A 14,176-nucleotide genomic window follows, 5' to 3' on the forward strand; every position below is an offset into this window, starting at 1 on the left:
TCTCTACACCAATGACTATATCTCTAAGGAGCCAGCTGTGAAGATCCTGAAGTTTGCAGATGACACCACTGCAATGGGCCTCATAGCCATCAGTGATGAGTCTGCCTACAGAAAGCTTGTTGAGCAGCTGGTCTCCTGGTGCAGCAGCACCCAGGTGGAGATGGTGGTGGACTTCAGGCGCAAACTCCTCTTCAAACCCCCTCACCATCAATGGCTCTGTGGTTTCCACTGCTGAATCACTTAAATTCCTGGGCACTTCCATATCCAGGGATCTGAAGTGGGAAATGAACACTGTCTCCATCGCCAAGAAAGCACAGCAAATAATGTTCGTCCTGAGACAGCTCAAGAAATTCAACCTGCTGCAGAGTCTGATGATCCAGTTGTAAACAGTGATCATCGAGTCCACCCTCACACCGAGTCCATCCTCACGGGCAGTCATGGGCTGGAGGTTAGGGAACCAGCCTCATGACCAGAAGGTCACCGGTTCGAACCCCAGAGCCGACAGCACATGACTGAGGTCTCCTTGAGCAAGACACCTAAACCCCAACTACTCCCTGGGTGCTGTGGATTGGGCTACCCACCACTCCGGGCAAGTGTGCGCACTGCCCCCTAGTGTGTGTGTGTGCGCGTGCTCACTAGAGTGTATGTGGTGTTTCATCAAATGTTCATATTTCTCTATAAAATTTTGTATAACAGTTTTTATAGCACGACTACTTAACCTGCATACATACAGACCTTCATATCACATGTACAGATATCCACACATCTTACATCTGACCTCCTTTCACATTGGCTGTTTTTTATTATTCCTCTTCATTCTAAATTCCATTTAATTGTACTTTATTTTACTTTTCCCTCAGCTCAGCATCTGTTAATAGTCTATGTGCTGTCTGGACTGTTTAGTATGTTATATGTCACACGTGTGAATTCACCAAGACAAATTCCTTGTTTGTGTAACATACTTGGTGAAACAAAGCGATTCTGATTCTGAAAAAGAACCTCTTGCCTTTAGGTTTAACTTAAGTGGAACATCTTACTACATCAGTATCTATTAGTACAGGAACTTGGTACAGGAAGTTTGATGGGTGCTATTCTTCTCTTTTAAAAGGACTTTGATCTTAAAAAACCTAAAGCTCAAAAGTCAGAGACGTGACTAATCACCAAACTGTAGCAATGTAACAAAATTCAACAAAAAATAATTAATAACAATGCTAATGAATAAACTAACAGTTTAAAAAAATCATTCCTCACAAACATACTTGGGTGGAAGAAAAATTCATCATAAAAATAACCAGGAAAGCATAAACCCATCAAAATTTTACTCCAGTACAGGAAACTAAGCAAATGTAACTAGCTACTAACCTCAGGAAGCAACTGCCCATAAGATTCTATTACAAGTGCGATACTTCAGGGAACTGCTGACTGTGGTAATCGACCATAAACTAAAGATGTGCCAGCCAGAGATTGGTTTGAAACATGCAGGAGTGTTCCTTTAACTACAGTAACAGCCTGGCAGTTCTGTGCATTCCTATAAGTGCTCAGCATTCCACTGTCTATGTGAAATAATGATGCATGTCTAAGAATAGATCAGAGAAAACTGACATTTGCCAGCTTGCCTCACACTTCAAGACCAATTTGAAGGTAAATGAAACAATGATTTTAGTTGGTACACTCCTCTCTAAATATAGGTGCTCTTCCAACAGACTCCGCCGATGAAAGCAGCAGCACTGCTACATCTCAGGAAGGTCGCCCTCCGAGTGTTAACTGGCAGAATCTATTTTATGCAGCAAAGTTTGAAAGAGGAACTTTCATCAGCATCGTTCATTCATGAAGAAGAAAGAAAAACCTGCCCTTCAACATGACAGCTTATTCAGAAACACTGTCCCCACACACCCCACAACTCACTCTTTGTTATTTACATTTCAAGCCTGTTTCCTTTATATGCAAGAGCTTATTACATCACTGTTTCCTGTGCCAACAGCCAATAGCTCAATTTAAACCACTAAGGCTAACCTTCAAATCAGCAGAAGGTGGGTATGTACAAAACTATCAAGATACCCCTTGTAATTAGTGATTTTCACTCCTTTAAGGTGCCTCCATTGCAGACAGCGTTTATTTGCACATACACGGCTTGTGTAACCTCTACAGAAAAGCACTGCTGGCCAAACGGGATGCTCTGAAGTAGCCACACACAGGCATATGATTATCAGGGTGGGGCTAAAAATAAATAAATAAATCCATTTTCTAAGCTGCTTCTCCGTCAGGGTCGCAGGGGGGTGCTGTAGCCTATCCCAGCAGTCTTCGGGCAGAAGGCAGTATACACCCTGGACAGGTTGCCAGTCCATCGCAGGGCAGACAGACACAGACAGACAGTCACTCACACACTCACACCCAGGGGTAATTTAGCATGTCCAATTGGCCTGACTGCATGTCTTTAGACTGTTGGAGGAAACCCACGCAGACACAGGGAGAACATGCAAACTCCACACAGAGAGGACCCCGGTCACTCGGCCAGGGAATCGAACCCAGGCCCTCCTCGCTGTGAGGCGACAGCGCTACCCACCACGCCACCGTGCCGCCTTTTTTATACTACTTTTTAAAAAAGTAGTGATGGCTGAGGACTGAATGCACCACCCTAAAGGAATTCAGAACCGTACTCCACTACAATACACAAAAAAGGAACGCATTCAGAATCCATTTAGAATAGGTTTACAATGCATCTTGGTAAGGCATGTTGGAAAACTATTAATATAAACTATTTTTCACACTGTTCCTCGCTTTTACTGGTTGGCAGGATCCTTCATGTAATTATTCTGTTCATATATTTTATGAAATAAAAATCACTGAAATTAAATTCTGAAAACAATTTTTTTTTCTTACCACGTGCGTCAGTGCACTGCTACCCCCAGAATCCCCCAAGCAGGAGTCTAGTAAAACACTGACGCTAAACTTATGAGTTGCAGAAATGTCCACAATTGAGCAGAGTATTAGTTTGATCATGCCTCAAAAGAGCTCAATAATGCCGATATTAATAACTGACTCATCACGTTGATTAATTAGTTTACGCAGGCTTTAGCAGAGTTCAGGGGCATAGCTAAAGGAGTGGCCAGTGCCTTCCTAGTGTGATGTGTGGCCACCTTTCTGACCACCCCAGTTACACAAAGTGAGACAGTCACCAAATATATGTTAACATTCTACCTATTCTGTGTGGATATTTATACTTTTCGGTGAAAATCTGCCTTCAGTTGCAGGTACCGATAGGTTTTAAGTTGCACGCTGGTCAAAACCTCACTGTTAACTTTGTTCATTTAGCTTAAAGAAGCAGCTAACATTGGACAAACACTGAACACTTAACTTTCTACATCAATATTGTACACAAAAATGATGGTTCTTCAAGGTTTTTTTTTTTATTAAAGAAATGGTTCTATATATTATTGCATCATGAAAGGGTTCTTCAGATTGGTGGAGGTGTTGCAGATACACTATATTTCCAAAACTATTCGGTTGTCTGCCTTCACATGTATATGTACTTGAGTGACATCCCATTGTCAATCCATAGGATTTAATGTCATGTGAGCCCACGCTTTGCAGCTATAACAGTTTCAACTCTTCTGGGAAGGCTTTCCACAAGGGTTAGGACTGTGTGTATGGGAACTTTTGACCATTCATCCAGAAGAGCATTTGTGAGGTCAGACACTGGTATTGTACAAGAAGGCCTGGAATGCAGTCTCCGCTCTAGTTCTTCCCAAAGGTGTTCTATCGGGTTGAGGTCAGGACTCTGCGCAGGCCAGTCAAGTTCTTCCACACTAAACTCGTTCATCCATGTCTTAAGGGACCTTGCTTTGTGCACTGGTGCACAGTCATGTTGGGACAGGAAGTCATGCTGGAACAGGAAGTCCCCAAACTGTTCCCACAAAGTTGGGAGCATGAAATTGTCCAAAATCTCTTTGTGCTGAAGCATTAAGAGTTCCTTTCATTGGAAATAAGGGGCCGAGCCCAGCTCCTGAAAAACAACCCTACACCATAATCCCCCCTCCACCAAACTTTACACTTGGCACAATGCAGTCAGACAAGTACCGCTCTCCTGAAACCGCCAAACCCAATCTCGTGACTTTTGAAAATATAGCATAGTTTGAGAAACATACTAAAATACTGGGTCTCACTTGGCCGCCACTTTGTAAACCCTCTAGCAGAGCTCTTTAACACTGAGATTAATAACTGATCACACTGATTTTTCAGTCCACTCAGGCTTTAGTAGGAGCTTCAGTGTTCGTAAAGAAGCCATTAATTGTAGTCCTCTTTTTTCTTTGTTTGTAAGTATGCTACAACTAAATACAGACTTAATTCTTAGTTTCTGTATTCCAGATACTTTGCATTGCACTGCTTCGCACCCCTGAAGATCATTATGCCCAATGCCAAGCATAGGCCAGAAAGGTACAAAGCCCCTCAGCATTGGGCTGTGGAACAGTGAAACTGCACTTGCTAGCACACCCAGTATCTCTGGGATGGGCTGGAGTGGAGTTTGTGATTTTTCTAACAAATGTTCAAATGGTACCTGACCCCACTAATGCTCTTGCGGCTAAATGCAATCAAATCCTCACAGCCCACACCCAGTTTAAAGCTGTCCCAGAAGTTTAGAAGCTGTTTCTGCAGCAAAGAGGGGAAAATTCCCTATTAATAGCCTTAATTACAGATGAGTAGGTGTCTACAAATATTCAGTACATGTTGGCAACATTTCCGGCCTTACACAGTCAAACACAGCAAACACAAAACTAAAAGCACTTTCCTTCCACAAAGTGGAGTCTTAAGAGAACTGTCTGGACCCAAACGCCGAGGTCTGTTGTAAAGTACCAAGACTCAAAAACTGGCAACAAACTGAGTGTAAATAAGATGTTTACTTTCCATGTGTATGGAAATTCTTTAACTTCATACGGGCTTACCTCTGAGGGCTAGCTTTAGCGGCATTTGCAGGCATTAGCAAAGACGCTAAAGCAACACGTGTGTAAAACAATGACAATAAACTTTTGAACTTCAGTTTAAATCCTCACAGCGTGATCCACCCTCTACAGTAAAGCCTTCCCTCAAGTGTAAAGGCTGTTACAGCAAAGGGAGGACAAACTCCCAGTTAATGCCCTTGATTTCAGACGAAACGCTGGACAAGCAGGTTTTAGAAGTGCTAGTTTCCCAGAAACGGAATACGCCTAATTTTAGACTAAGTTTCAGTGTGAATGGACAATTACCATTGGAAATTCTTTTTAGCTTTGACTAAGGCTTAATCTGGTTCTGGGAAACAGGCTTTGTTGTGTTTGCTTCCCCGTCCCAGGAACTGTCGCGGAGTCACACAGAGCCAGCAGCTACCGCTTTCCTTTCACCACAGCTCGTCACATTGATAAACATCGTATTCAATTAAGAAAGCTGATCAATATGTGTGGCCAGCGAAGTTAAGCAGAACAATTACCTGGCTCTGACAGGTCTCGACTCGGACATCAATCTCACACACAAGTACGACGTAACAATAAATATTACCCCCCTTTTATTTTATTAGTGATCATAATCGCACATCCAGAACGACGCACTTTAACGGTCGGCTGAGAATCTAAGTTTCCAAACAATCTCTTTAAAAGCTTGTGCCCTGGCCTGGGCTCAACAGAGACGTTTACGCCATAAGTAAAGCAACTGCTCCCCCATGTGGACCTTATATGACGTGCGCACACACGCTGCTAAAGAAAACAGCACTAAACTACAGAAATAACGAGTAAATGAATCCTTTTAAGGTTAAAATGGTATGAACAAAGGTGGTTTAATATAGGTGCGGTTTCTAAGTTGATCATAAATAAATGTTAATTCATTAATGTATGACTTCTTTTGCCTGACAAATGCTAATTTTCCACACAGTGTGGGCACAAAGAAAATGTAGTTCTTTAACATGAAATCGCAATCCAACAGAAGAAAACACGCGTGATCCATGACAGAATGGGGCATTTTGTTGGTGTTCAATCAAAATTTTCTACAAAACGCATCAAGCAATTTATTAAGACTTGGAGTCAAAGTAATGAAAAAAAAAACAATAAATAATAAAAAAAATTAATGTGTATGCCAGTTAGAACTTTCACTGCAGTTCACCACACAAAACATATTTCAAAGTTCAGCTGTCAAGGGGTTAACATAATCTTTATGAGAAACACACATCCTCATTAGAGAAAACCCGAAATCAGAATGATCCACAGACGCCAGTGAACTGTATTTTTGAACGTGTGCGTCATAACTGGCCAAACCACTTATTAAAAAGAGGTAGGCCAAGTGCCATAAAGACAGAAGGCAAGCAGCTCGTTATTTTTCTTTCTGTGAGGAGAACAGGAAAAAGATCAATGGCTGCGGTGGCCTTTCTGGCCACAACTATGGCACTCGGAGGCATTAAAGGCCAGCTCAAGAAAAGATATTACAAAATCTCAGCCTTTGAGGCTGGTGCCAAGAATAATTTCCCACATGTCACATTTCCCACTAAAACCACTCCCTACACCCCTTCTACCATCACCACTAGCACACATTTCACCAGGGAATGGTGAGGACTGCTTTACATACTGCTTAACCGGAGGAGGAGAACGTGTGTCAGAAAGCTCTACTTTCCAAAAGGCTGTCAAGGACAATAAAATGTGTTTATTTGTTTGTGTTGGAAAAATGCCTTTGGTGCTCTCGCCTGCATAATAAATAAAGGCTGGGCATAAAGCAATACTTCAAAACAGTATTTCTACACTTGAACAAACTATGAAGCATTACTGAGTAAGACACAGAGAGTTGGTGGACTGAATTGATATATGTCTACGTTATAATACAAGAGGAATGTGATAAACCACTTCACAAAAGCAAAGTGACTGCACTTCAAAGTGTTTGAGTCAAAAGACAGTTTGCCATAAAGTGCTCATCCATGACTCAAATGACTGGCAACAAATTCAGTGGCCTGCAATTTAGATCAGTAAAACAAGAATTAAGCAAATAACAAGATCATTGTTTTAAATAAAAACCTTACATTTCTATGAGTGAGCAAAATTATTCCTATTAGAAGCAGATGTCCCTTGTCTTCAAGTCTGAACGTTGTGCCTCAGAGAACCACAGACTATACTGGGCATTTCTCAAGTCAGCAGTATATTTTATTCCCAGCTAGCCAGCAAAGGTGAACCTGTTTTTGTACTTTTTTGCTATAGAAGCATCAGTGTGAAAATTCTATCATGCTGCATATCACTTCTTTGGCTACTGATGGGACAGAACAGCATATTTGGAAGCTTAAATATCTGCAAGGCATTATGCACAAGAAATAAAGATCACGTACATACCATAAAATCCTTGTAAACAAAAATAGCTTTTCTGTTTCCAGCTTGGCTTTAAGGCCTTGTGATATCAGAACATACATACATACATACATACATACATACATATATATATATATATATATATATAAAATATAGCTTGCTAACTGACCTGGTTAAACAATTCTTCATACTATTATAAACACCAAGGGCAGGGGACGCTTCAGGGGTGCTTTAAGCCTGAGGTGTTGAACCACTGGCCTATTGGGACACACTGTGAAGCAAACTCAATGCATTCAGGTACACTTGAAAAGAGCTGGATCCATTAAATCAAACCTTTACATTTAAGAACAATCCGTATCACAAATACAAATGCTAAGTACTTAAGCTAACAAAAGTTTTAAGCCCTGTGTACTCACATTTGAGTGCAATTAAATCAGACTGCTGTTTGTGTTACAATGGAGCTTCCAGAAGTGCAGCCAGTGCTTTAGTAATGCTTCTACATAGCTTTAGAAAAAATAGCCACTTAACACATACATTTGTCACTGGTTTGGAAGAAAAAAAAACACACTATGTCAGTGGTTCCCAACCTTGTCTTCCGAGCCCCCAAGATCATCCACACTCTTGCTCTATGTCATCTTGTAGGACAAGACTGAGAATCCCCACTTTAAGGTACACTTACATTGCAGCATTAGGCAGACACTCTTATCCAGAGAGACTTACGATTTAATCATTTTACACAGGTAGGCAAAGGTACAAAGGTAATGTTAGGAATCTTGCCCATGGACTCTGGTGTAGGATACTTACCCAGGTGGTGTAGAAGGCAGAGGTGTTACCCACTACACTATACCAACCACTGCTGTAATGCTGTATGTATTGGACAGAGTTACTCAAAAATGATTGTTTCCTGCTTCAATGTCCACATTTAATTATAAAGCCCTAAATGAGGCTTTGGGGGATGGATCATCCTCTGCACTGAGATGGTGATAGTCGTATATTAGTAACTGTGGCTGAAATTTTTAAACAACTCTCTGTCAGTGCTAGACAGAGATTAGTCTGCCAATCAAAAAACATCCAGTCAATGACATCCTGTAGTCAGAAACAGACCACCAGAGAAGGACTAGACGATGACTTACACAAACTATGTAGCAACAGATGAGCTATTATCACCACCTTTACATCTACAATGTATATGGACGTAGACAAACTTGGGATGTAGTGGAATACAAGTGTTCAGAATACATTAAAAAAATACAGAAAATAAGTATCTGTATGCGCATGTGTTTACACAAGTTACATTTTCTAAGCCTGTATTCACAATACAGCTAATTTTTAAAGTAGATAATACTTTTAGAATACTTACTTGCTGAATTTAAAAACCATATGTTCTTCAAAACTTTATTAACTTGTTTAAAATCAGTGGATAGCATGTTGCAAACATGCTTATCGGACAAACTGCAGAGGGCGTCCATCAACAGTTCCTTTACAAACACTGAAGTCCTGAGTGGTCTGATAAGTCAATGTGATGTACCAGTTAATTATCTCAGTATTACTTAAAAAAATGAAAAATCTCTGAATGTAAGGCACAAGGCCAAAAAACAGTTTTTGCTGGCTGTGATCTTTGGACCCTCAGGCAGCACTGCATTAAAAATAAACATGGTTCTGTAGTGGCAATCACTCCATGGGCTCAGAAAAACTTCTGAAAAACACTGTCTATGAAAACAGTTCAGCACTGCACCCACAAATATGAATTAAAACTCATAAATATATAGATGATGCATATACAAACAGGATCTAGGAATGCTGCCACCTTCTCTGTGCACTGATAACACCACTCAGCTTGTTATCAGTGCACAGTTCAAATGCCTGTACTTATGATGGTATAGGGGTACATTAGTGCACATGGCATGGATGATGTACACATCTGTGAAGGCACCATTAATGCTGAATGATATATACAATGTTTTGGCAATATATGCTGCCATCCAGACGTATTTTTCAGGGAAGGCGTTGCTTATTTCAGCAAGATAATACCAAACCACATTCTGCATGTCTCACAACAGCTTGGCCCTGTCTTAAAAGAGTCCGGGCATTAAACTGACCTGCCTGGGGTCCAGATGGGTCACCTACTGAAAGCATTTGGCACATTATAAAATGAAAAATACAACAAGGGAGACACCAAACTGCCGAGCAGCTGAAATTCTATATCAAACAAGAATGGGAAAACATTTCACTTTCGAAACCACAACAGTCAGTCTCCTCAGTTCCCAAACACTTAAACTGTTGTTAAAAGAAGAGGTGATGAAACAAAGTGGTAACAAGCCCCCGTCCCAACTTTTTTGAAACATGTTATTGGCATCAAATTTAAAATGGGCATATATTTTTCAACAAACAATAATATTTCTCAGTTTTAACATTTAATTTGTTGTTTATATACTATTTTCTATTAAATATGGGATTTAAATGATTACATCATTGAATTTTGTTTTTATTTACATTTTGTATGTAAATATAGCATCCCAGCTATTGTGGAAATGGGGTTGTAAATGAGAAGCGAAACATATGGCCAGAATCACAGAAAGAAAACTGCCAACCAATAACAGCAGGGTATCACTGTGAATAAAACAAACAAAAAAAGGAACAAAATGTTTTCCCATGTGCCTTATCAATATGTATTCTAAATGCATTTTGAATGTAATTTTTTTTACACATTATAATGGAATATGTTACTGAATACATTTAGGACAGTATGAAAGTTAGGAGGTGGGTATGTCTAACAGAGTGGATTATACAGCATTTAAAAATCCAGCAACAGTGCTGTGTCTGATCCACTCGCACCAGCACAACACACACTAACATATCACCACCACATTAGTGCTGTGCTGTCAACTATCCTCCACCCAAATAATACCTGCTCTTCACTGGTCCTGCAGTGTTACTTACCACTGATGAACAGGACGAAGAAGGACTAACAAAACATACAAACATATTGACTACAGTCTGGAATTGTAGAACCACAAAATGCACCAATATGGTAAGCAGACGATGAGGGGAGACAGGGGTCAGAGGAAAAAGGTGCTAATGGTTTTACAGCCACCAAAAAAGCACTTACAACTTCATATATCCCCCATAGCCAGACTTATCAAAGCAAAACAGTGAATGATTTAAAAATGGAGGAATGTATATGATTCCATCCAAGACCTCCAGATCCCTAAGCCTCCTCAAAAAGGACAATAATTTTCAAGGGTAATTCTCTGTTTTACTCTACTGTTGTAATCATTAATTACAGTTATTTACATCTTTGTTGTTGAGAAAAATTAAAAGTGTAACAAATTAAGCTCTTACATCAGCAGAATCAAAGTGAAACTGTCTTTGCCATCAAATGTTAATGTGCAAAAAAAAACCAAAACAAAACAAAAGATAAATGAAAAATCAGTGCTGTTTTAAGTAGGGCCTAATATAATTCACTCGACATCAAAGCAGTGCTGTGATCTTGAGGCTGTGGGCGTATATTGGAGTAAACCGACTGGGCTGAAAGGAGCTCTGGCTCCAGTTCAACTCGCAGCCTACGATGGGTGCGAGCTCTGCTGGCAAGTCAGTGAACTATTAAGCTTCATCAACATTATTGATTCATTCATCACTGTAATTCATAACAAGATCTTAAATTAAAGAACTGGCCCCTTTCTACTCCTTCAGTCCAAACACTGGTAAAATTCATTATGTAAGTGACTCAGTGGCAGCAGACCAGTAGCTTTCAAATGGGATTGTTGCTACCACACTCTTTCCAACAGGATGGTACACAAACTCCATTAAAGTACTGCTTCCCCTGTATATCTGAAAGTACAGTTTCCTGGGCACTGGCATGGACCAACTGTGACCATCCTGATGTCCAGATTTAAACCCTCTTCATTTTTTCCTCTGGGGGTACTTAAAATGCACAGCTCACTACTGATTAAGTTGTGTGAACAGCAGAAAAGGCATTCTCCAGGTAATCAGCATGTAATATTACAGATATAGATTAGATAAATATAGATTGTATTAGATTTTCCACATTCCATTCAGCGTTTTAAGGACAAGCAAAGTCACAAGAATAAAGAATTCCCATAATATATCAAGTCTATATTTTCTGGAATGCAGGTTTTTAAAAACATCTTAAGAAGCTCACTGATTCTGAACCAATACACAAATAACTATCAAAACTTTTGACAAATCCATCAATTCTCCAAGCTGCTTCTCCGTCAGGGTCGCGGGGTGTTTGACTAATAAGCTATGCAAATGTGCAGTAAATTAAAAACTGGTTAAACATGGAAAAACTGTACTTCTTGCTAGACAAATTGAAATGTTCAATATCAGTCCGATTTAGAGCACATGAAGCATTAGGAGTATGACAGATTGATTTAATATGTCTTCAAATAAACAGAAGCCAAAACAATGAATGCATGAGACTGCATATACTGTGAATGCCAAAAGCAACTGACAAGTGAAATTTAAAACAAATCTTAGTTTTCATAGAAATGAATTTTTAAAAAAAGCACACAAAGCTAGGCCAGTTTCCCAAATGGATCACAGCGTAAACATGATCATTCACTGGTAGAATGAGCGCCACTCCTGAGAATGAGCATATATTCCAGTGACTGGAACATCATCTGACATCATCTTAATGACGTCTGGTTTAATAAGATAAGCCTGTCAAAATGTCTCCATAAACAGAGTTCTCAACAGGCAACACTGTACATAACAGTGAAGGAAAAAAAATGAAAAAAGATCGTCCATCTTAAAATAATATGCATATCATGCAATGCTTAAAGTGCACGTTAACTGTCCCAGTAAAATATCTGCTGTCACAGAACTATTTGGTGAAAAGTTGAAGAAGGTCATTTGAGTCGTAGGTGACCACCGGCAGCTGTTCCCTACCAATCTGTCCCTTTATTTTTAGATGCACCAACTTTACCTTCCAACGGTTTCCATCTAGTGGATCACGAATCAAACCAAACACTTCCTCAAAAATTCCAAGGCATACATTTTCCCGATGGATGGTTCCGGCAACTGCTACCAACACCAATCCATGAGGTGTAGAAAGGCACTTCAAACCTGAGTGTTCTAGGTTAGGGCAGAAAGTTAACTTTTCTTCCCACACTAGAGCAGAAAGGCGCCGGCTGACCAGTTCTGCTCCATGGTACTCGTCCCGCTGTTGCTCTCCAGTGTGAGAAAGAAGGAGTAGTCTCACATCCCCCCAGAAGTGCTGAGGTCCCCATTCCTGAACTGGCTGACCTGGCGCAGAATTCAGAGAGTTCAAAAGGTGGAAAAACCACTGGCAAAACTCCCTACCCAAAGCTGTTAGGTCTGCCAAACCATCTGGTCGACTTGCACTGATGTCGCTCAGTGCGTTCGGCAAGGGGACGACCTACGGGGCAAAACAACACATACTGATTGCTCGAGTAGTTAGATATGTTCTTAATTTATGACATGTTTTTATACCTACGTTGCCAGACGACCATAATTCAAGAGTCCTTTTCACCAGCTGATGCTTCTCGCTGTTTGGAGGAACCACAACACCTTCTTTGGCGAGGTACTTAAAGATAACTTCACGGTGGACTCTTCTTCTCTTCAGCAGCTCCTCTGCGCTCTGAGAGTAGGCTACGATAGCTTCTATAGCTTCTGTTCACACAGGACAGTCACAACGGTTAGCAAACCTGTCTATAAAGCGTGTCCCTCACATTTGGTCATTTTAAACGCTTTCAACCATCTGCAGAGTTGCTTAGCAGACTAAGGTTAGCTAGTCTGTACAGCTAGCCGATCAAAGTTTATCAGCCTCACCTCTCGGGCTCTCTACACAGACCAGCCGGTTCGTTACGGTGTCACTCAGCGCTAACAAGTCTCCCGCTGACAGCAGCGCCAACAGCGTTCTGCAGCCATTCAGCTCTTTCTCCGACAGCGCTGACATTTTTATAGTAAACGTACAGTTGAAAACTGTGTCCAAGCGGTGCTTACAGTAGAAGAAATGGAAACACGTTTGGTCACTGGCGCCCCCTGCGTGAAGGCGGACACAGCAGCAGCTCTAACCAATCAAATACTTCAAAATAAAACTACTTCTGCTTCAAAATAAAAGCTCTGCCTCACAAGAGAAGCTCTGCTATCCTGACCTGAAATAAATGGGCCACGGACGTCACATGGAAGAGTCTGTAACGTCTGTAATATTTTAGACAAGAAGCAACATGTTATAGGCAAGCAGGCAGGTTTACTGCTTAGTTTATAAATGATCAAAGGTAGATTGTGGGAGACAGATCTTCAGAAATGCTTATAATAAACATAATAATAATTAACAAGTAAGCCTTGATAAGAAACTTTGTTTTTCTTTTTTTCTTAATTAATTAGCCTGGACATTAAAGTATTTGATTCGGTGAGGACAATTGTGCTCTCGGCTTAAACAAATGCTCATCTCTCTGCTTATGTAAGTCCGAATATAAAATACCAAAATTAGAAAAAAAACAAATAACCCCTTTTTTTTTTAGAAAGAGAACCCCAAAGTTAAACGCTATGAACGAAAGTAGCTTGAAATTGTGAGATGATTTTAGCTAAAAGACTTCATTTTGTTAGCTTCGATAAAAAATGGAGAAGACAGTTGCGCCGAATTCGCAAAAGAAATTGTACCAAACCCGTGGAAAATATCCATCCATCCATCCATTTTCTAAGCCGCTTCTCCGTCAGGGTCGCGGGGGGAGCTGGAGCCTATCCCAGCAGTCTTCGGGCGAAAGGCAGGATACACCCTGGACAGGTCGCCAGTCGTGGAAAATATCGTGTTGCTCAATTTACTTGTAGCTGTAATTTCACCAGGCCAACACGTGAGGGCGGCGCTGTAGGCGGAATCATTA

The 14,176-nt window shown here is 40.6% G+C and overlaps 1 protein-coding gene across 2 annotated transcripts; it reads right to left on the reverse strand.

Annotated features, from left to right (window-relative positions):
• Positions 1–11,408: 11,408 nt before the first annotated feature.
• On the reverse strand, positions 11,409–14,152 carry c6h3orf38 (chromosome 6 C3orf38 homolog). 2 transcript variants are annotated; one of them, XM_037539076.1, is made up of 3 exons: positions 13,956–14,152; positions 12,787–12,962; positions 11,409–12,708 (listed from the first exon to the last, which is right to left on the reverse strand). In XM_037539076.1, exons 1-3 carry the CDS (start codon positions 13,987–13,989, stop codon positions 12,154–12,156), a joined length of 765 nt encoding a protein of 254 aa, XP_037394973.1. In that variant the 5' UTR covers positions 13,990–14,152; the 3' UTR covers positions 11,409–12,153. The 2 variants fall into 2 exon arrangements, with proteins under 2 accessions (XP_037394973.1, XP_017566303.1); XM_017710814.2 differs by lacking the exon at positions 13,956–14,152 and adding an exon at positions 13,122–13,949.
• Between the last annotated feature and the right edge of the window lie 24 nt (positions 14,153–14,176).

This window comes from Pygocentrus nattereri, chromosome 6 (assembly GCF_015220715.1).
Source record: "Pygocentrus nattereri isolate fPygNat1 chromosome 6, fPygNat1.pri, whole genome shotgun sequence".
Lineage (NCBI taxonomy): Eukaryota > Metazoa > Chordata > Actinopteri > Characiformes > Serrasalmidae > Pygocentrus > Pygocentrus nattereri.